The 23,698-nt window shown below is 43.9% G+C and overlaps 1 protein-coding gene across 3 annotated transcripts in view; it reads left to right on the forward strand.

Annotated features, from left to right (window-relative positions):
- The first annotated feature begins 12,854 nt into the window (after window positions 1-12,854).
- Window positions 12,855-23,698, forward strand: part of LOC110496472 (adenylate cyclase type 2) — a 93,630-nt gene continuing 82,786 nt past the window's right edge. For 2 of the 3 annotated variants that reach the window (XM_036953050.1, XM_036953052.1), the window contains exon 1: window positions 12,859-13,557. In XM_036953050.1, the coding sequence (XP_036808945.1) occupies window positions 13,270-13,557 (288 nt within the window). In that variant the 5' untranslated portion in view covers window positions 12,859-13,269. Of the gene's footprint in view, window positions 13,558-23,698 lie in introns of all 3 variants that reach the window. The other variant, XM_036953053.1, reaches the window with a different exon arrangement.

Raw genomic sequence — 23,698 nt, forward strand, 5'->3', positions numbered from 1 at the left:
GAATTTGTTTTCAAATTCTTTGTGGATCTGTGTAATCTGAGGGATATATATGTGTCTCTATGGCTCTCCAGTGTGCACACAAAATGAGGGCATTTTTCAATAGCAATGCTATGCTCACTGAGTTTGTACATAGTCAACGATTTCCTTAATTTTGGGTCAGTCACATTGGTCAGATATTCTGCCACTGTGTACTCTCTGTTTAGGACCACATAGCATTCTAGTTTGCTCAGTTTTTTTTGTCAATTCTTTCCAATGTGTCAGGTAATTATGATTTGGTTGGGTCAAGTTGTATTGCTGTCCTGGGGCTCTGTGGGGTCTGTTTGTGTTTGTGAACAGAGAGCCAGGACCAGCTTGCTTATGGGGCTCTTCCCCAAGTTCATTTCTTTGTAGGTGATGACTTTGTTATGGAAGGTTTGGGAATCACTTCCTTTTAGGTAGTTGTAGAATTTAACAGCTCTATTCTGGACTTTGATCATTAGCGGGTATCGGAAAATTCTGCTCTGCATGCATCATTTGATGTTTTACATTGTACACAGGATTTTTTGGCAGAATTCTGCATGCAGAGTCTCAAATTGGATGTTTGTCCCATTTTGTGAATTCTTGGTTGGTGAGCGGACCCCAGACTTCACAACCATGAAGGGCAATAGGTTCTATAACTGATTCAAGTATTTTTAGCCAGATCCTGATTGGTATGTCAAATGTTATGTTCCTTTTGATGGCATAGAAGGCCCTTATTGCCTTGTCTCTCAGATCGTTCACAGCTTTGTGGAAGTTACCTGTGGCACTGATTTTTATGCCGAGGTGTGTATAGTTTTTTGTGTGCTCTAGGGCAACAGTGTCTAGATGGACTTTGTATTTGTGGTCCTGGCAACTGGACCTTTATTGGAACACCATTATTTTGGTCTTACTGAGATTTACTGTCAGGGCCCTGGTCAGAATCTGTGCTGAAGATCTAGGTGCTGCTGTGGACCCTCCTTGGTTGGGGAAAGAAGCACCAGATCATCAGCAAACAGTAGACATTTGACTTCAGATTTTAGTAGTGAGGTTGGGTGTTGCAGACTGTTCTAGTTCCTTCGCCAATTCATTGATATATACACTACCGTTCAAAAGTTTGAGGTCACTTGGAAATGTCCTTTTTTTTGAATGAAAGAATATGCTTTTGTCCGTTAAAATCACATCACATTTATGAGAAATACAGTGTAGACATTGTTAATGTTGTAAATGACTATTGTAGCTGGAAACGGCAGATTTGTATGGAATATCTACATAGGCTTCAGAGTCCCATTATCAGCAACCATCACTCCTGTGTTCCAATGGCACGTTGTGTTAGCTAATCCAACTTTATCAATTTAAAAGACTAATTGATCATTAGAAAACCCTTTTTCAATTATGTTAGCACAGCTCAAAACTATTGTTCTGATTATAAGAAGCAATAAAACTGGCCATCGTTAGACTAGTTGAGAATCTGGAGCATCAGCATTTGTGAGTTCAACTACAGGCTCAAAATGGGCAGAAACAAAGACCTTTCTTCTGAAACTCGTCAGTCTATTCTTGTTCTGAGAAATGAAGGCTATTCCATGCGAGAAATTGCCAAGAAACTGAAGATCTCGTACAACGCTGTGTACTACTCCCTTCACAGAACAGCGCAAACTGTCTCTAACCAGAATAGAAAGAGGAGTGGGAGGCCACAATGCACAACTGAGCAAGAGGACAAGTAAATTAGAGTGTCTAGTTTGAGAAACAGACGCCTCACAAGTCCGCAACTGGCAGCTTCATTCAATGGTGAAGAGGTGACTCATGTGAGAGGTGTGTCATGCTGTTGAAGAGGGTGGGGCTTAAGCTGCATCCCTGTCTCACTCCCTGGCCCTGTGGAAAGAAATGTACGTGTTTTTGCCAATATTAACCGCACACTTGTTGTTCGTGTACATGGATTTTATAATGTTGTATGTTTCCCCCCACAAATCAAATCAAATGTTATTTGTCACATGCGTCAAATACAACAGGTGTAGACAATACATGGGGTGGCAGGTAGCCTAGTGGTTAGAGCGTTGCACTAGTAACCGAAAGGTTGCAAGTTCAAATCCCAGAGCTGACAAGGTACAAATCTGTCATTCTACCCCTGAACAGGCAGTTAACCCACTGTTCCTAGACCGTCATTGAAAATAAGAATTTGTTCTTAACTGACTTGCCTAGTTAAATAAAAGGTTTTTAAAGAATTACAGCTTACTTTTAAGAAAATCCCTAAAAGAGAGAAAGAGATAAGAATAACAAATAATTAAAGAGCAGCAGTAAATAACAATAGCAGTGCTATATACAGGGGGTACCGGTACAGATTCAATGTGTTGGGGCACTTGTGTCGAGGTAATTATGTGCATATAGGTAGAGTTATAATGGGCAGAAGGGGCATAGGTCTGATATGGGGGGGCCTATATAGGGTGTGGCCAGAGTTATTAAAGTGGCTATGCATCGATAATAACAGAGAGTAGTAGCAGTGTGTGGGGGGGCAATGCAAATAGTCTGGATAGCCATTTGATTAGCTGTTCAGGAGTCTTATGGCTTGGGGGAAGAAGCTGTTTAGAAGCCTCTTGGACCTAGACTTGGCGCTCTGGTACCGCTTGCCATACAGTAGCAGAAAGACAGTCTATGACTAGGGTGGCTGGAGTCGTTGACAATTTTTAGAGCCTTCCTCTGACACCGCCTGGTACAGAGGTCCTGGATGGCAGGAAGCTTGGCCCCGGTGCGTACTGGGCCATACGCACTAACCTCTGTAGTGCCTTGCGGTGGGAGGCCCGAGCAGTTGTCATACCAGGTAGTGATGCAACCAGTCAGGAGGCTCTCGATGGTGCAGCTGTTAAACCTTTTGAGGATCTGAGGACCCAAAACCTTTTCAGTCTCCTGAGGGGAATAGGTTTTGTTGTGCCTGCTTCACGACTCTCTTGGTGTGCTTGGACCATGTTAATTTGTTGGTGATGTGAACGCCAAGGAACTTGAAGCTCTCAGCCTGCTCCACTACAGCCCCGTCAATGAGAATGGGGGTGTGCTCGGTCCTCCTATTCCTGTAGTCCACAATTATCTCCTTTGTCTTGATCACGTTATGGGAGAGGTTGTTGTCCTTGCACCACAGGGTCACGTCTCTGGCCTCCTCCCTATAGGCTGTCTCATCGTTGTCAGTGATCAGGCCTACCGCTGTTGTGTCATCAGTCAACTTAATGATGGTGTTGGAGTCATGCCTGGCCATGCAGTCATGAGTGAACAGAGAGTACAGGAGGGGACTGAGCATGCACCCCTGAGGGGCCCCCGTTTTGAGGATCAGCGTGGCAGATGTGTTGTTACCTACCCTTACCACCTGGGGGCGGCCTGTAGGGAAGTCCAGGATCCAGTTGCAGAGGGAGGTGTTTAGCTTAGTGATAAGCTTTGAGGGCACTATGGTGTTGAACGCTGTGCTGGTGTTCCTTTTGTCAAAAAGGGCAGTGTGGCGTGCAATAGAGATTGCATCATCTGTGGATATGTTGGTGCGGCATGCAAATAGGAGTGGGTCTAGGATTTCTGGGATAATGGTATTGATGTGAGCCAAGGCCAGCCTTTCAAGGCATTTCATGGCTACAGACGTGAGTGCTACAGGTTGGTAGTCATTTAGGCTCTTCGCCACAGGGACTATGGTGGTCTGCTTGAAACATTTTGGTATTACAGACTCAGACAGGGAGAGTTTGAAAATGTCAGTGAAGACACTTGCCAGTTGGTCAGTGCATGCTCGGAGTACACATCCTGTTAGTCCATCTGGCCCAGTGGCTGCGGAGAGCGTGATCACACAGTTGTCCGGAACACCAGATGCTCTGATGCATGTTTCAGTGTTACTTACCTCGAAGCAAGCATAGCTCGTCTGGTAGACTCGTGTAGACTCGTGTCACTGGGCAGCTCTCAGCTGTGCTTCTCTTTGTAGTCTGTAAAAGTTTGCAAGCCCTGCCACATCCGACGAGCGTCGGAGCTATTGTCATATGATTCGATCTTAGTCCTGTATTGATGCTTTGCCTGTTTGTTGGTTCGTCAGAGGGCATAGTGGGATTTCTTATAAGCTTCCGGGTTAGAGTCCTGCTCCTTGAAAGCGAAAGCTCTACCCTTTTGCTCAGTGTGAATTTTGCCAGTAACCCATGGCTTCTGGTTGGGGTGTGTGCGTACAGTCACTGTGGGGACGACATCTTCAATGCACTTATTGATAAAGCCAGTGACTGATGTGGTGTACTTCTCAGTGCCATCGGAAGAATTCATGGAACATATTCCATTCTGTGCTAGCAAAACAGTCCTGTAGTTTAGCACCTGCTTCATCTGACTTTTTTCCTACTTTAATTTTTGCTTGTAAGCAGGAATCAGGAGGATAGAGTTATGGTCAGATTTACCAAATGGAGGGCGATGGAGAGCTTTGTAAGCGTCTCGGTGTGTGGAGTAAAGGTGGTCTAGAATTTTTTTCCCCTCTGGTTGGACATCGAACATGCTGATAGAAATTAGGTAAAACTGATTTAAGTTTCCCTGCAATAAAGTCCCCGGCCACTAGGAGCGCCGTCTCTGGATGATTTTTTTCCTGTTTGCTAAATGGGGAATATAGCTCATTAAGTGCAGTTTAGTGCCAGCCTCGGTCTGTGGTGGTATGTAGACAGCTATGAAAAATACAGATGAAAACTCTCTAGGTAGATAGTGTGGTCCTCAGCTTATCATGAGATACTCTACCTCAGGCGAGCAACATCTTTAGACTTCCTTAGATATCGTGCACCAGCTATTGTTTACAAATATGCGTAGGCCCCCACCGTGTCTTACCAGAGGCTGCTGCTCTGTCCTGCCGATACAGTGTATAACCCGCCAACTGTATGTTCTTAATGTCATTGTTCAGCCACGACTCGGTGAAACATAAGATATTACAGTTTTTAATGTCCCGTTGATAGGAAAAACATGCTTTCAGTTTGTCCCATTTATTTTCCAGCGATTGAACGCTAGCTAGCAGAATGGAAGGCAAGGGCAGATTAGCCACTCGTCGCCTTTTCCTCACAAGACATCCTGATCTCTTTCCGCGAAACCTACATTTTCTTTTCCAGCAATTGACGGGGATCTGGGCCTGGTCGGGTGTCTGTATATCCTTCGCGTCCGACTCATTGAAGAAGAACTCCTCATCAAATTTGAGGTGAGTAATCCCAGTTCTGATGTCCAGAAGCTCTTTTCAGTCTTTAGAGACGTTAACAGCAACATTATGTTCAAAACAAGTTACGAACAACTTGAAAAAACAAACAAAATAGCATGGTTGTTAAGAGCCTATAAGACAGCAGCCCTCCCCTCCAACACCACTTTCCATCAATTTGTATAGCAGGCCCTCATGCCAGATTCAAAAGTCAAAAGCTTTTTTGAAATCATCAAAGCTCGAGAAGACTTTGCTTTTGTTTTGCTTTGTTTGTTTGTCAATTCGGGTGTTCAGGGCGAATACGTGATCTGCCATATGGTATTTTGGGGGGATTTTTTGTTGTTGTTGACATTTGCTCAGTACATTGTTTTCACTTAGGAATTGTACGAGTTTGCTGTTAATGATAATGCGGAGGATTTTCCCAAGGTTGCTGTTGACGCATATCCCATTGTAGTTATTGGGGTGAAATTTGTCTCCACTTTTGTGGATTGGGTTGATCAGCCCTTGGTTCCAAATATTGGGGAATATGCCAGAGCTGAGGATGATGTTAGAGTTTAAACAATTGGAATTTGTGGTCTGTATATTTTGTCATTTCATGTAAGATTCCATCAACACCACAGGCCTTTTTGGGTTGGAGGGTTTGTATTTTGTCCTGTAGTTCATTTAATGTAATTGGAGAATCCAGTGGGATCTTGTAGTCTTTAATAGTTGATTCTGAGATGTGTATTTGATCATGTATATGTTTTTGCTGTTTGTTCTTTGTTATAGAGCAAAAAATATTGGATAAGTGGTTTATCCATAAACCTCCGTTTTGGATAGATACCTCTTTGTGTTGTTGTTTGTTTAGAATTGACCAATTCTCCCAGAAGTGGTTAGATTCTATGGATTTTTCAATTACAATGAGCTGATTTCTGACGTGCTGATCCTTCTTTTACCGTAGTGTATTTCTGTATTGTTTTAGTGATTCACCATGGTGAAGGTGTAGGCTCAGGTTTTCTGGGTCTTTATGATTTTTGGTTGGATAGTTTTCTCAATTTCTTTCTTAGGTTTTTGCATTCTTCATTTGTCATTGTTGTTAATTTTCTTAAGTTGTCTGCTTGAAATGTTTAGATTTGAAAGGGAAGCTGAGAGGTCAAACTGTTATCCTGTTTAGGTTTTCTACTGCCAAGTTTACACTTTCACTATTAAAGTGAAGCATTTTGTCCAGTAACTTGTCTAGATGGGGTTGAATTTGTGGTTGCCCAATTGTTTCTTTCCCACACTACTTTCCTTCCATCTATAGCTTCTTAATAGTATTCAGTTCCTTTGGCTGTGTGATTTTGCTGTGATCTGATGGAGTGCAGTACTACAGTACTACTGCCAAGAGATGAGGTATAGGTGTACCTACCAAAGAAGTCCTCTCAAAGCCTGCTATTGACTATGTACATACCCAGCGTTCGACAGAGCTGCAGGAGTTGTGACCCATTTTTGTTGGTTATGTTGTCAAAGTTGTGTCTAGGGGGGCATATGGGGGAGGGAATGCTATCACCTCCAAGTAGGTATTTGTCCTCTTGTGTGTTGAGGGTGTCCGGTTCTTGCCCAGTTCTGGCATTTAGGTCACCACAGACTAGTTCATGTCCCTGGGCCTCTAGGATGGAGAAGCTGTCATCGTTAAAGAATGGGGATTCAGGTATTACACATGAAGACATTTTTCTCTGTTGAGATTCTTTCCTCATTCACTTCTAGCCAGATGTAAAATGTTCCTGTTTTAACTAATTTAATGGAGTGAGTTTGCTCTGCTCTATACCAAATTAGCATACCCCCTGAGTCTCTTCCCTGTTTCACACCTGGTAGTTTGGTGGATGGGACTACCAGCTCTCTGTAACCTAGAGGGCAACCAGTGGGTCCATCTCCTTTATACCATGTTTCTTGTAGGATGACAATATCTGTATTTCCAATGTCTTTGATGAAGTCTTGGTTCCTGCTCTTTAGACCAAAGGCAGATGACCTCAGACCTGGAATATTCCAGGATAAGATAGTAAAACCTTTGTTTTCCATAGTTTCTAGTGTTGTTTTTGTGTGGTTTAGGCCTGGACCATTACAGTAGGTGTGAGCAGAGCATGGGGCATAGGTCTGATATGGGGGGCCCTATATAGGGTGTGGCCAGTGTTTGCTTGGGATGGTCTTAGCTGGTTGGGGTGTGGGTGGTGATGCTGTGGTCTGGGTGTAGGTCCCCTTGGCATGGCTTCTCTGGGGGGCAAGTCCTTCAGGAGGGCTCTTGCAGGTCTGGGAGGGTGCCTCGCTGGTCTGGGCGAGTTGTCCGTTTTTCTGTTGCTCCTGTGTGAGGTGCTGGGGTGACGTCCTTCGGGGTCCTGGCAAAAGTTGGGATTGCTGCCTTAGAGAGGTGGACCTGGTTGTAAAGGCTGTTCAAGTCTAGGGTGGAGTGGTGGGCCAGGTAAACATTAGGTTTTGAGGCACAGTCCCTGGAAATGCTTCCATTCACACGCTGTATGGTGACAAGGTGAATGTAATTTCGTGGTAGCAGGGTGGAGATAACCACTTGTGCGTTGGGCAAAGTGGAAGAAGTTTTTTCAATCACTCCCTTTAGTGCTGTGGCCACCCTTTCCTGCTGGGCCCTCGGGTCATTTGTGCCCGTGTGAATTATAATGTGGCTGGGGGACCCTAGTCTGTCCTCTGACAATAGCTCCAGGGCATGCCTAGATGTTTGGGCACCAGAGTTTAGACACTTTGTGTTTGGGAATAAGTTTATCTTCTGGCTTTTGTGTGTCCTCAGTGGATGTGTAGGGGTTGTCAAGAGAGCTGACAGTGGGCTGTTCTGCTGGTTCTCTAGGGGAGTGTCCTGCTCTCTGTCACACCTCAGCTTTGTCACCTCCTCCTTCAGTGCCATGTGTGCCACTTTAAGATCTCTCACCTCAGACTGTAGAGCAGCCAGCTCTCTCAGACAGCTGTCCATCTCCACCTTCTGCCCTCAGAGTCTTGTTGTGGGGGGTGTTGTTGTGCTGGTCTGTTTTATGTGTCTGTTCTGTCTGGATTGTGTGGACTAGCTCTCTGAGCTCCACCATGTCTCTCTCCAGCTCTGTGAATATATCCCTCTCAGTGATGGAGGAGCAGTTGTGGAGCTGGGTGTGTTCAGTGCTGGAGGGGGGACTATCCTCGTCTGCAGGACAGTTTAAAGAGGTGTGATCAGACTGACTCAGGATGGGGGAGTCATCGCAGAGAGAGAGATTTTCCTGCTGTGCCCTCTCTTTGATCCCGTAAAAGTCCTGCTTGAGGATGCCCTGCCCCATTACTGTCTCAGACATGTACACGTTGAAGTCTACAAGTTGTTTCAATTTCCTCAATGTCTAGTATTCTGAGTGTCTGGCCTGGGACAATACCCTCTCTCTTGACATAGGGGTAGTGTGCTCTTATAGCACTGTGCCATTCCAGGGGATGGTCTTTGTGGAAAATTAAGTTGCTTACGTTCCCCTCTTTGTAGCAGTCAGCAAATAGTTTCTCTGGATCGTCCTTGAGGAGCATTTTTCGTATTTATTCCATGCAGTGTTATTTTTTTTTATATCCATGGGGTACTGTATTGTAATGACCTCTCCACAGGGATAAGCCATTGGGGCTATGTATTTTCAAGAGTTTTCACACCTCACTTCAAACTTCAGTGCTAATTGAAGTTGCAGCCAGGTCAGTTCTGTCCTAGCAGTTTGGTAGCTTAGTAGCCTTATTTATTCATCTTAATACAACAAAATGACCTAGAGATTATTGTCTTTTACTTTTCTCCTTCAGAAGTAGGTTCAGACTGAACATTACTCACTCAGTGTTGTGTTGGATGGTATTTCCAGGTTCCTCTGTGTTTCTTCTGCAGGTTTTGGTTTGTTAGACGTTTTTTCTTAATAGTCCTTGATAGTAATAGTTCATTCATGTAATTTGGACCAAAATCAAAGTTTTAGGTAAATCGTTTTGATTTGGATTGAAGGTTACTTTACGAAAAAAAATCAAGTTTATCGACATTTATCCAACTTTAAATCTATATTTTAGCAGAAGAACTAAGAACTCAGGAGCCCATGAGCTCACTACCTCTCTCGTTCTCTCTCTCTCCCACCTCTGCCTCACTCTATCTCTCTCTCCCACCTCTCTTTCTCTAGGTATCTCTCTCTTTAGGTATATCTCTACAACAGTGTAATTGATTCCCAACCCATCAATTTACCACACTGTCCAAAGGATGGTTTAATCACAGGTGAGCTGACACCAATGGTCTAGGGAAGACACACACACACACACACACACACACACACACACACACAAAACCAGTGGTTTTCTAGGTCACTCTCCACACCATGATATATAATATTTATAAATGATGGGGACACATGCAGCCTGGGTTAGATACTACATTACATGATGTTTATTATACTGTATATACTTACATTTAGGTTGTGTCCCAAATGGTACCCTGTTTCCTTCAAGTGTGTCTTTTATAAATTGACTCTAGCTCAAATCATGTCAAATGCATATGCTTGAAGGTGGATTTGAGCTTATCATATAATGTAAAGGATTATGGATTAAACCAACGGATTTACATCAATTAAATGCAATGGATGCAACTAACAGCCTACAGTTACAGCAGCTTTCTATGTTCCTAAGCTGATAGATAGAGATGTGTTGCTAATTAGATTCACTTAACAGAGAACCCTGTCACTCATACTCCCATATGTGACACATCATGAAATTACAGTATAGAGAGAACCAGTGTGAACTGAGTGAGTCCAATTAGACACACACACACATACACACACACATACTCACACACACACACTCTCTCACTTTCTCTCACTCACTCACGCACACACACACGCACACACACACACACACACACACACACACTCTCTCGAACACACACTCTCTCACTTTCTCTCTATCTCACTCACTCACTCACACACACACACACACACACACAAACACACACACACACACACACGAACACACACACACACACGAACACACACACACAAACACACACACACGAACACACACACACGAACACACACACACGAACACACACACACACACACACTCTCACACTTACACACAAACACACACATGTCATGTTCTTCTATCCTCGTATGGACCTAAAATTAATTTCCATTCAAAATCCTATTTTTCCTAACCCCTAACCCTAAACCTAACCCCTATGTTTAAAATAGCCTTTGTTCTCGTGGGGACATTTCCCACATCCCCATAAGGCATAATTTCCCTTATTTTATTATCCTTGTGGGAACCTTTGGGGATTTAAGATCCCCTCAAGGATAGAATAACCAACCCACACACACTCTGTACCTATCAGACAGTGAACCCATTGAAGAAATGAACTACAGAACTGTATGAGTCAACAGGAGAGAACTGGTGTCTTGGACAGAAAAAGTTATTTTTTATTTTATTTAACCAGGCAAGTCAGTTATTTACAATGACGGCCAAACCCGGACGATGCTGGGCCAATTGAGCAATGCCCTATGAGACTCCCAATTACGGCCGGATGTGATGCAGCCTCGAACAAACCAGGTACTGCAGTGACACCTCTTGCACTAAGATGCAGTGTCTTAGGCCACTGCGCCACTCGGGAGCCCTTCCACACATTTACCAGCATCACTGGGACAGGTCCACTGTTTTAGAACATTGCCAATTTCACCAAAATAGCCTCTCAATCACAATGTGTACTACAGTGTACCACCATTGGAATTACCTTAGTTCAAATACGTTTCAAACACACTTAGAGCCACAGTCTGTAACATTCCCAGTAAACTCAACTCATGAGATATCGCCATTGATTTGGAAGAATTTGACTTTTTAAATCTAGCTTCAAATCATGTATAAAACAGGAATATTGCTAAAATGGAATGCCATTCCTTGAGCACAATGCATGACATCGTAGAAATCAGGTGTATCTGTGAAAATGGAATGGAATGCATACTTCAGCTGGTTCACATTTGGTGCAGTGTGGATTTGAAATAAAGTGTGAGCAATGACATCATACAGGTTAGCTCATCAATTGTGAAAACGTCAGACGCGAGAGAGAGAGAATTAGAGAATAGATGAATGAATAATCTTACGGATGACAGTTTTCACACCTCAGATATTGTCATGTGGTGGAGACATGAAAGTAAAATGAGTGAGGAAGAGAGAAAGAGATACAGAAAAAAATGGAGAGAGCGTAAAAGAAGCGAAGAGTGGAGAGGGAGGGCGGGAGGGAGGGAGGGAGAGCGTAAAAGAAGCTAGCGAAGAGTGGAGGAGGGAGGGAGGGAGGGAGGGAGGGAGGGAGGGAGGGAGGGAGGGAGGGAGGGAGGGAGGGAGGGAGGGAGGGAGGGAGGGCATAAAAGAAGCGAGGAGGGAGGGAGGGAGGGCATAAAAGAAGCGAGGAGGGAGGGAGGGAGGGAGGGAGGAGAGTGTGGCACGGGACATATTGTAGAATGAGTCACGACAACCTGGGATCCCTGTCTCTTTCATTCTACACTCAATCTATTATTCTATAGGGCTGAATTCAATCCATAATGCCGAAGTCCAGCACTATAGCACAATTTCAATTTTAAGGCAATGTTCCCGCGTTCACAGAAACTGCATTTACGGTAAACTATGCACATGTCATCTCAATTGAAAATTACCTTTAAATTTCAACCTGTCTCTGTCTCTGTCTCTGTCTCTGTCTCTTTCTGTCTCTCTCTGTCTCTCTCTGTCTCTCTCTCTCTCTCTCTCTCTCTCTCTCTCTCTCTCTCTCTCTCTCTCTCTCTCTCTCTCTCTCTCTCTCCCTCTCTCTCTCTCTCTCTCTTGCTTTTCCCTTTCAGATCTTGCACACCTTCCCATTTTCCTTAGTCTCTCTGTCTCTGTCTCTGTCTGTCTCTCTCTCTCTCTCTCTCTCTCTCTCTCTCTCTCTCTGTCTCTCTCTCTCTGTGTCTCTCTCTCTGTCTCTCTCTCTCTCCCTCTCTCTCTCTCTGTCTCTCTCTGTCTCTTCCATTCATTCTCCAGCTGTTACATACTGTATGTAGCATCTCATCCTCTCTGTTCAGTCTTTATTTTCCAAATCTCCCTTATTCCCTCACTCCTCTCACATTAGCACAGCTTACATCCCTCCCTACCCCTCTCTCTTTCTCCCACCCCCCTCTATACCAACCCCTACCCCTCTCTCTTTCTCCCACCCCCCTCTATACCAACCCCTACCCCTCTCTCTTTCTCCCACCCCCTCTATACCAACCCCTACCCCTCTCTCTTTCTCCCACCCCCCTCTATACCAACCCCTATCCCTCTCTCTTTCTCCCAACCCCCTCTATACCAACCCCTATCTCTCTCTCTGCCTCCCTGTTTGACTCTCTAGTGCTACATTCTCCTTCTGTCTGGCTCTTAGTCTCTTTCACACTGTTGTTCTCTCTTGCCCCCTTTTTCTGACTCTCCCTCTCTCTCCTTTCGCTCCATCTCTCTGAGCCACTTTGACACTTTTCCTCCTTCTCTTTCTCTCTCTCTCTTCCGCAATCACACACACACACACACACACACACACACACACACACACACACACACACACACACACACACACACACACACACACACTAGACACAGACACACACATACTCTCTCTCTCTTTCTCTCTCTCTCTCTCTCTCTCTCTCTCTCTCCCACAAATACACACACGCACACGCTTTCTCTCTCTCTCTCTCAGTCTCTCTCTCCCCTCTGACGAGGGAACATGTTGCCTAGGAGCAGCAGCAGCAGCAGTGTGCTACACGTGGAGACAACCTCTCTCTGTAATAAACCAGGGACAGGAGGAAGAAAGAAGGAACTGTCTTTTTTTTCCTTGTCTGACCAGACTCATTGAGGAAGAGGAGGAGAAGGAAGAGGAAAAGGCTCAGTACACAGAGGGATTCAGGATTTGATTGTGACTAGGTGGACTAGGGAGAGGAGGAAAGAAGAGAAGAGAAGAGGAGGAGGAAAAGGAGGAGGAAAGGAGTCTTGATTTGTTTGTTTATCTAACAAAACTCCACAAAGAGGAAGAGGAGGAGGAAAAAGAGAAAGAGCTAGTGGGTTTGGACTGGGATAGTGGGTTTTGCGCACACCCCAAAGTCGCTACCATGTGGCAGGAGGCCTTACGGACACGGGGGCGCTACCTTTTGGAGCGCGGGGGAGAGGGTGGAGATGGGGGAGAGGGAGGAGATGCCCTGGGGGATGTGTTTGTAGGTTTTGGGGAGACCCCGACACAGGGACAGGTGTGTGTGGGTGTGCCGGGACAGAAGACCCAGGACTGGCTGTATGAGTCCTACTACCGTATGAGCCAACAACACCCTCTCATCGTGTTCCTACTGCTCATAGTGATGGGAGCATGCCTCGCTCTACTGGCTGTGTTCTTTGCCTCTGGACTGGTGAGTGAGTGTGTGTGTGTGTGTGTGTGTGTGTGTGTGTGTGTGTGTGTGTGTGTGTGTGTGTGTGTGTGTGTGTGGAGAAGCGGGTTGGGGAGGGACTGTGTGTGTGTTGGGATGGAGGGACTGTGTGTGTGTTGGGATGGAGGGACTGTGTGAATGTTGTGATGGAGGGACTGTGTGTGTGTTGGGATGGAGGGACTGTGTGTGTGTTGGGATGGAGGGACTGTGTGTGTGTTGGGATGGAGGGACTGTGTGTGTGTTGGGATGGAGGGACTGTGTGTGTGTGTTGGGATGGAGGGACTGTGTGTGTGTTGGGATGGAGGGACTGTGTGTGTGTCATGTTGATATAAAATGCAGAGCTGTGTTGACTGATTGGAGTGGTGCAGAATATGACAACAGGGCTTATTTCAAGTGCTGTTTATGCTGTGGGACACACACACACACTTGAAGAGCGCTGCCTATTACTGAAGTGTGTTCACTATTGTTTGCGTCTCAGCATGTATGTGACAATGAGAGATGAACAGGGCGAGAGAGGGTGGAGAGAGAGAGAAAGGAAGAGTGATGAAAAGAGAGAGAGACACGGTCAGACTGTGTGATTTATCATTCAGTCCATTGATGTGTTTTTCCTCTGCAGAGTGTTATAACACGTCTCGCCTCCCACAGTTAACACACACACACACACACACACACACACACACACACACACCTCGCCACCGCAGCAGAAAAGTTAGAGTATTGCAGCATCAGCAACAGAGCCAGAAGGGTCCTAAGCTGTTTTCAATGTAACAGCAGAATATCAATTCATAACTCATGATAGTTCTGGATGGATGTGAAAAAAATAACATATAGTGTGATTCAATGTGGGATTCAACCGTAGGTCTCTCTGCCACTAGAGGGTTGACTATGGGAGATTTATCAAGGACTGGGACAATATAGCATGTATAAGTGGGTCAATGTGGAGCATGTACTGTATGTAACTGTTCAACAACAATTCCTTCTTTATTGCCTCTGAAGGAAAGAAAGTTGTAACATAGGCTTAGTAATCATATAAACCTATCAGATGCTTTTATCTAAAGTGGCTTACAGTATAATGAATGCATACATCTTTATGTATGATTCCAGTGGGAACAGAAATCCAGAACCTTGGCATTGCTAGTGCCATGCTCTTACCAAATGAGCAACACAGGACGGAATACATTATACTGAGTTGAACTCTGCCATGCACTGTGTTAAATAAAAACTCCAGCCATCTCATATTATCAGGCTGCCAGAATGCTATTATATAATCAAAGCTAGCTGTTAGTTTCTAGATGTATCTTCATGCCATTTCTTCAGTCTTCTCTCTCTGATCTATTCCAGGAACACTCCAGCAACAGAACCACAGTGGGTTGTTCTTAGAATGTTTCCTTTTACCTAGTCAAAAACATTCCTGGAATAACACTCTTGGCAAAAACCCTGAATGATTGATTATGATGTCGCCTCACAGGTTGTTATCAATGACGTCGTATCTCGTTCCACTTCAAACATTCCATTCTCAGCTGGGAGGGCAAAAGCCCGTAAACTGCTCGCGTGCATTACAGCGCAAAACACCGCTGGAGCACACCTCTATCTCTCAATATAAGCCACCATTTCATTTGATTTAAAACATTTGATATAAATACAAGTATACTAGCTATACCTGACAAGTATGTATAGTTTATATACATTTTCCATCCATTGTAGGCTCTGCCTATCAAGCAGCATTTTCCCATATAATGTAGCTAGGTACCTAGAGAAATGTTTGCAAGCTAGCTAGAAACTTTTCTCCTACCAACATACCTAGTATAGCTAATATATTTATCCCCATCCCCTTATTTACATTGTTTTAAGATCTTTTAAAATCACTGTTGCTGCTGTGCAATGAGACAGACATGACATTGATTGATGGACCAAGTCAAATTGAATAACTAGCTAATGACAGATCATGTCAATTTGGCCAGCTAGGTAATAAGCTAACTTTCAGTGTATACAACTAGGTTAGCTAGCTAGCTAGTTATCTAAATATTGTTTGATTTGCTTCCCAGCTGACAGTAATCAGACAGACCACTAGGGCAGGCTTAGACTCAAAATAAATCTTACTACATGTCCATCTCTTTACAAAAGCCTTAGCTATCTCTGATGAACCAAGCTAAATGACAGAAGTTGTTTGCTTAGCTAGCTAGCTAGACCTACATGTCAACAAGATAGGCTACCCTCCGAAATGACATAAATACTAATTACGAAAGGCATGCAGCGATATGCTGTAGAGCTAAATAGAGCTAAATGTGCACAATTGCATTGTACGTAAAAATATTAAATTAGTAGTTCTGCTTTTAAATAGGTGATCATATTACAACCAAATAATTGTAACATTTCTTAAACAATCCCTTGAATACCGCAAGCAGTTGTCAATAGTTTTAGCGGAACTGGGGTTCTCCCTTCACCCCAGCAGGCAAAACAAATGTTCTGCACCTTATTGGGACGTTTATTGATAACAACCTGTGTATTATTGTCATTACTGTGTAAATATTTCTATGGTTCATGTATTGTTCCAGTAGGAATGTTATAGTAACGTTACCCATCAGCCAACAAGAATGGCACAATCAAATACTGTCCGTCTCTCCTTGCTGGCTCTAGCCTTTTGGGGGCCCCAAGAGAGATTTGGGTGGGGGGCAGTTCCACATTATATCTGAGTAGGAATGATGAGCCAAATCAATGGGGACCCCTGGGCACGTGCCCTGAATGCCCGGTCGGTTTTCGGCCATGATTACCACAAGTTTAGATAGCTGGCTAGGCTAACTACCAATCTAAACATTTTAGAAATTGCACCTTGTGTATTCTACTACTATAGACCCTGACCGAGTTCCTAAAAAAAAATTGGGGTTCGGGGGCCCCCTAGCAGCCGGGGGCCCTAAGTAACCACTTTTGTTGCTTATGGCTGGAACTGGCCCTGAGTCTCTATCTCTGCTCTCTCTCTACCTCACCTCTCTCTCCCTGATATTCTCTTTCCTTTCTCGCTCTTTTCCTCTGTTTCTGTCACATATCTTACATACTAGCAAACAAACAATAGACAGAAAGCACTCCAGTAAGAGTTGTGTTTAATGCAGTCTGTGTACCTGTGGAAACATGAAGAGGATGTTGATGTTTTTGTGGTCAGTACATCCACAGAAGCCTAACCAAAGCACCACTAGTACTGCTGAAATGTCAGACACAAAAACAACTGATCTGAGATTTTCTGTGTGTGTGTGTGGGTGCGTGCATGCTCGCATGTTCATACGTTTGTGTGTGTGTACGTTTGTGCCTTTGCGCGTGTGTGTGTCGTGAAGTTTTACCCTGAAACCCTGCCTGTGCTGTATCTCAGGAAGTCTCTCATTTCCTATCGAAGCTTATCTTGTGTTTTCAGAGAAAATATCCCTGAAGATTGCTCTCTCATATAGTCCTGAGGTTGCATTGCTTTAAAAGTGTGTGTGTGTGTGTGTGTGTGTGTGTGTGTGTGTGTGTGTGTGTGTGTGTGTGTGTGTGTGTGTGTGTGTGTGTGTGTGTGTGTGTGTGTGTGTGTGTAACCAAGTGATAACATGGAAAAAAGGGATAATGTAGTAATTGTACCAGACTGTGTGTGTGCATTATACAGTTCAGGGGGTAACGCATTGTGACAGAATACTAGCCACCCATTATAGGTTGCTATTTATTTCCCTGTTTAGTCCATTTGTTTATGTTTCCACACCCTGGAAATCTCTGGTTATAAAAATTGACTGCTATTGGAACAGATAGTTAGAATGTTGAACTACTGTATGCCTTCCTGTATATTGGAACAGATTTGACTGTTGAACTACTTATTAATGTCAGTGTGGGTTTCTACTGTAATGGTGAAACCCTTGTCTGGACTCGTGTTGTGAGGGTTGAGTCATAACCCGCAGTCCCTGCAGTTACACTACATGACCAAAAGTATGTGGACAAAAACATTGTTTATATACTATACACAAAAGTATGTGGACACCCCATCAAATTAGTGGATTCTGCTATTTTAGCCACACTCATTGTATAAAATTGAGCACACAGCCATGCAATCTCCATAGACAAACATTGGCAGTAGAATGGCCTGACTGAAGAGCTCAGTAATTTTCAACGTGGCAGCGTCATAGGATGTCACCTCAGTTTGTCAAATGTCTAATGGGCACTAAGTCCATGTTAATGCCCATGATTTTGGAATGAGATGTTTGACGAGCAGGTGTCCACGTACTTTTGGTCTTGTAATGTATATTAGCGGGTTAGGGTCAGTTGCGGGCCTCAGATTTTCACTTTGTCACATATAGTCAGTCGCTGATTGTCTGGCGCTTGCGGATGGGTTATTAGCAATTGCGGGCGGATGCGGGTGAACAAACAGCTGACCCCCGCAACATTAGTCTGGACACTTCTGTTGTTGTTGATGTTGCTGCACCCTCTGTCTCTATTCCAAGATATCCCAGGAAGAGACAGTGATCTGTGATAGTCTTCTTCACACACTTGTCTTCACACTTCACACACCGTCAAACACATGCGCACGCACGCACGCACACACACACAGACACACACACACACACACACACAGACACACACACAGACTGTGGCACTCTTAACACTCTGACACTTTCACACTTCACACTGTCATGTTGTAACACTTCTAGAATAGAAAGCTCTAGGCTCTACAATGGTGGCTGTCCATTAAACATGACAGGGAGGGAGAGGCGAGATATGTCTAATAATCTGCATCATGTGTCGGATATTTTTTTTTAAATAAATCATGCACCTATGCTATTCCTCTACACACGCACACACACATATGGCGGTATGCAAACACACATGCACGAACCCTTCCCTCTTGCTGATAATGTTCCCTCCCTCTTCCCCCCTTATAAAGGTGGATTCAGTCAGTCGGAGGTAAAAGGGAGGTAATTGTTCTTGTAGAGAACGGCAGCTGGTAATCTCCCCCCTCTCTCTTTATCCTGCCTGCAAAATAGGCTTAAATAGCTGTAAATGGTTTTAAATAGTTAACAGTATGAAATGTGCAAATGGCAGGTGTTTTCACCACAGATAGGCTTAATGAGAGCAGTAAAGTGGTGAAAGAGCAGGACTATTCAGTTATTTAGTTACAGACCGGGAAGAGATGAGCTGTTCAGTTTGTGAGTTCATGTGCGTGTGCGTGCGCATGTGTAGGTGTATGTACACATGTGGGTTCCTGCAAGCATGTGTGTTTGCTTGTATGTGTGTATGTGTGTGTGTGTGTGTGTGTGTGTGTGTGTGTGTGTGTGTGTGTGTGTGTGTGTGTGTGTGTGTGTGTGTGTGTGTGTGTGTCAATAGCAGTGCGTGGGTAAAATGACTGGGGAAGCCAGAAAAAAAGCAATTTTACAACCTGTGTTGTGCTAATTGGGTTGTTTGCTCTATAACCTGTTAGTTCATATGCCTTGACACCGTGATATATAGGCCTCAGACTGAGACAATATGAAGAGACAGTGGCAGAATAAACTCAAGCACACCTTTGTTTTTTCACAAAACTGGATAGCAACCTCTATCCAGTGAAGTCCACAAAGTGTATTGAATGTAACAGACAGTTACATGACCTACAGCATGGTAAACAAGTTAATGTTTTCTGACATTTTCGGACCACTAAACAACTATTGATTTAGAACCATGGAGAGTTACCGCAAGTCATAAAGAAAACAGCAGCTGCCTCCACTATTCCAGCACCATTTCAACTTCAACATCATCAAATCACCTCTGCTTAGTCTAATACAGTGACAACTAGAAGATACCAAAAACTATTTAGTCCCATCAATGTAAGCTAAATATCATGTCCATGGTTCTGATTTCTGTGTGCGTGTGTGTGTGTGTGTGCGCGTGCGTGTGTGCGTGTGCGTGTGCGCGTGTGCGTGTGCGTGCAAGAAGAAAAATATGTTGACTATCCCTACTAGAGAAACACCAATGCCATCATCCTCTCTTTCATGTTGTCGAAACGGTCTGTGACTCATACAGTACACGCTTTTGTTTTTTATTGTCCTAGGCTACCTGGCTATTTTCTGTTGTCCTAGGCTACCTGGCTATTTTCTGTTGTCCTAGGCTACCTGGCTATTTTCTGTTGTCCTAGGCTACCTGCCTATTTTCTGTTGTCCTAGGCTACCTGGCTATTTTCTGTTGTCCTAGGCTACCTGCCTATTTTCTGTTGTCCTAGGCTACCTGCCTATTTTCTGTTGTCCTAGGCTACCTGCCTATTTTCTGTTGTCCTAGGCTACCTGGCTATTTTCTGTTGTCCTAGGCTACCTGGCTATTTTCTGTTGTCCTAGGCTACCTGGCTATTTTCTGTTGTCCTAGGCTACCTGCCTATTTTCTGTTGTCCTAGGCTACCTGGCTATTTTCTGTTGTCCTAGGCTACCTGCCTATTTTCTGTTGTCCTAGGCTACCTGGCTATTTTCTGTTGTCCTAGGCTACCTGGCTATTTTCTGTTGTCCTAGGCTACCTGCCTATTTTCTGTTGTCCTAGGCTACCTGGCTATTTTCTGTTGTCCTAGGCTACCTGGCTATTTTCTGTTGTCCTAGGCTACCTGGCTATTTTCTGTTGTCCTAGGCTACCTGCCTATTTTCTGTTGTCCTAGGCTACCTGGCTATTTTCTGTTGTCCTAGGCTACCTGCCTATTTTCTGTTGTCCTAGGCTACCTGGCTATTTTCTGTTGTCCTAGGCTACCTGGCTATTTTCTGTTGTCCTAGGCTACCTGCCTATTTTCTGTTGTCCTAGGCTACCTGGCTATTTTCTGTTGTCCTAGGCTACCTGGCTATTTTCTGTTGTCCTAGGCTACCTGCCTATTTTCTGTTGTCCTAGGCTACCTGGCTCTTTTCTGTTGTCCTAGGCTACCTGGCTATTTTCTGTTGTCCTAGGCTACCTGGCTATTTTCTGTTGTCCTAGGCTACCTGGCTATTTTCTGTTGTCCTAGGCTACCTGGCTATTTTCTGTTGTCCTAGGCTACCTGGCTATTTTCTGTTGTCCTAGGCTACCTGGCTATTTTCTGTTGTCCTAGGCTACCTGGCTATTTTCTGTTGTCCTAGGCTACCTGGCTATTTTCTGTTGTCCTAGGCTACCTGGCTATTTTCTGCTGTCCTAGGCTACCTGGCTATTTTCTGTTGTCCTAGGCTACCTGGCTATTTTCTGTTGTCCTAGGCTACCTGCCTATTTTCTGTTGTCCTAGGCTACCTGGCTATTTTCTGTTGTCCTAGGCTACCTGCCTATTTTCTGTTGTCCTAGGCTACCTGGCTATTTTCTGTTGTCCTAGGCTACCTGCCTATTTTCTGTTGTCCTAGGCTACCTGGCTATTTTCTGTTGTCCTAGGCTACCTGGCTATTTTCTGTTGTCCTAGGTTACCTGGCTATTTTCTGTTGTCCTAGGCTACCTGGCTATTTTCTGTTGTCCTAGGCTACCTGGCTATTTTCTGTTGTCCTAGGCTACCTGGCAATTTTTTTGTTATCCTAGGCTACCTGGCAATGTTTTTGTTATGCTAGGCTACCTGGCTATTTTTTGTTGCCCTAGGCTACCTGGCTATTTTTTTGTTATCCTAGGCTACCTGGCAATTGTTTTGTTATGCTAGGCTACCTGGCTATTTTTTGTTGCCCTAGGTTACCTGGCTATTTTTTTGTTATCCTAGGCTACCTGGCTATTTTCTGTTGTCCTAGGCTACCTGTCTATTTTCTGTTGTCCTAGGCTACCTGGCTATTTTCTGTTGTCCTAGGCTACCTGGCTATTTTCTGTTGTCCTAGGCTACCTGGCTATTTTTTTGTTATCCTAGGCTACCTGGCAATGTTTTTGTTATGCTAGGCTACCTGGCTATTTTTTGTTGCCCTAGGCTACCTGGCTATTTGTTTGTTATCCTAGGCTACCTGGCAATTGTTTTGTTATGCTAGGCTACCTGGCTATTTTTTGTTGCCCTAGGCTACCTGGCTATTTTTTTGTTATCCTAGGCTACCTGGCAATTTTTTTGTTATGCTAGGCTACCTGGGGGGGGGGGGGGGGGGGGGGCTGACTTCCTTTGACATCCATGAATACACACCACTGGTGTGTGCATATGTATGTGTGTGTCTGCAAGTGTGTTCCTGCGGGCATGTGTGTGTGTGACAAAGGTAAACTAAGGCATTATGTTGCTAATCACACAGTTAGTGAGTCACTGCATTAATTGGTCTTTTATACACAGGATCAAATATTCATGAGCGTGGTTTAGGGATGAAATGAGCATTGGTATTAATGGCTGTGACCGTAGCGGTGTGTTTGTTGTGTGTGTTGTGCATGCGTACGTAGATACGTATGTACATGTGTGTCTGCGCTCTGTGTATGCATTGTGAGTGTATATATATTTAAAGCTCATTATAATTCTCTCTGGGTGTTTGTTCTCTGTGACGCTTGGGAAGTCAGTAGCTAGCTAGTAGTCCCCTGAGTAAATTTACTGCTGTTAATGCATTTCTCTACCCCACTAACAATATGTCCCCTTCACCTCAGCCTGGCTCCAAACACCCCCCGACTCATACTTATACTAGCATTGAAACGTAGAGCGCCATCCTATTCTAGCATAGAAATATAAAGCACCCATGTGTTCTAGCATAGAAATATAAATCACCCATGTGTTCTACCATAGAAATATAGAGCACCCATGTGTTCTAGCATATAAATATAAAGCACCCATGTGTTCTAGCATAGAAATATAAAGCACCCATGTGTTCTACCATAGAAATATAGAGCACCCATGTGTTCTAGCATAGAAATGTAAAGCACCCACGTATTCTAGCATAGAAATATAGAGCACCCATGTGTTCTAGCATAGAAATATAAAGCACCCATGTGTTCTAGCATAGAAGCGTAGAGCAACAATCTATTCAACCATAGAGGGGCGGCAGGTAGCCTAGCAGTAGAAGATAAGAGCATTGGGCCAGTAACCAAAAGGTTGTTGGTTTGAATCCCAGAGCCAACTAGGTGAAAAATCTGTCTGTGCCCTTGAACAAGGCACTTAACCCTAATTGCTCCTGTAAGTTGCTCTGGATAAGAGGGTCTGCTAAATTACCAAATAAATCAATCAAATGGAACTCTATTGAAGCATATTAGAACATTACTGCATTCTACCATAGAATCATCACAGAACAGCACTTGTCTACCATAGAACCAGAGAGCACCAGTGTATTCTACCATAGAACCAGGGAGCACCAGTGTATTCTACCTTAGAATCATCACAGAGCAGCATTATTCTACCATAGAACCAGCGAGCACCAGTGTATTCTACCATAGAATCATCACAGAACAACACTATTCTACCATAGAACCTTATAACAACAGTGTTTTCTACCATAGAATCATCACAGAACAACATTATTCTACCATAGAATCATCACAGAACAACATTATTCTACCATAGAATCATCACAGAACAACATTATTCTACCATAGAATCATGAAATACAAATCATAAAGCTGCAGAATGATAGACTGTATTCTACTGTTCACAGGATCACCATATGCAGGGACTTCTGATACTATTCTAGGCTCTCAATGTGCTCATGCAAAATGTTCCTCACTTGGAAAATGATGGACTTTTCTGTATTGTTCTATAATTGATAAACTCTTAGAGGGTCAGAAGGGAAGGGTAAATATTTGATTCAGACCCTGTACTCTGGATGTCAGAGAATTAGGCCTTGACCTCCATCTGGCCTCCTCTAAGGCAACAGGCTCTCACAGTCTCACTGCAAAATTAGACATTTGTGCACGTTTCTCCAAATTTCAAATAGTTTATTTACACCTCAGTGCCAGTAACTGGGATTGAACATAAGACCCTCAAATTACACCGCCATCCATGTCCACAATGCCCTAACAAAACCCAAGCCTACTAGATTGTACTAATGCTCACTGTTGCCCCTAGTGGCTGGTTTTGACTTGCCTTGATTTTGGCATTAATTACGACTTGGTTAAAGTAAAACAGAAAATCATTCATTCTGATTAGTTTAGGGTTGGGATGGGGTTCAATTTAGGCATTAACTCTGATTGGTTAGGGTTGGGATGGGGTTCAATTTAGGCATTAACTCTGATTGGTTAGGGTTGGGATGGGGTTCAATTTAGGCATTAA

This window comes from Oncorhynchus mykiss, chromosome 18, assembly GCF_013265735.2.
Source record: "Oncorhynchus mykiss isolate Arlee chromosome 18, USDA_OmykA_1.1, whole genome shotgun sequence".
In the NCBI taxonomy this organism is placed as follows: Eukaryota; Metazoa; Chordata; class Actinopteri; order Salmoniformes; family Salmonidae; genus Oncorhynchus; species Oncorhynchus mykiss.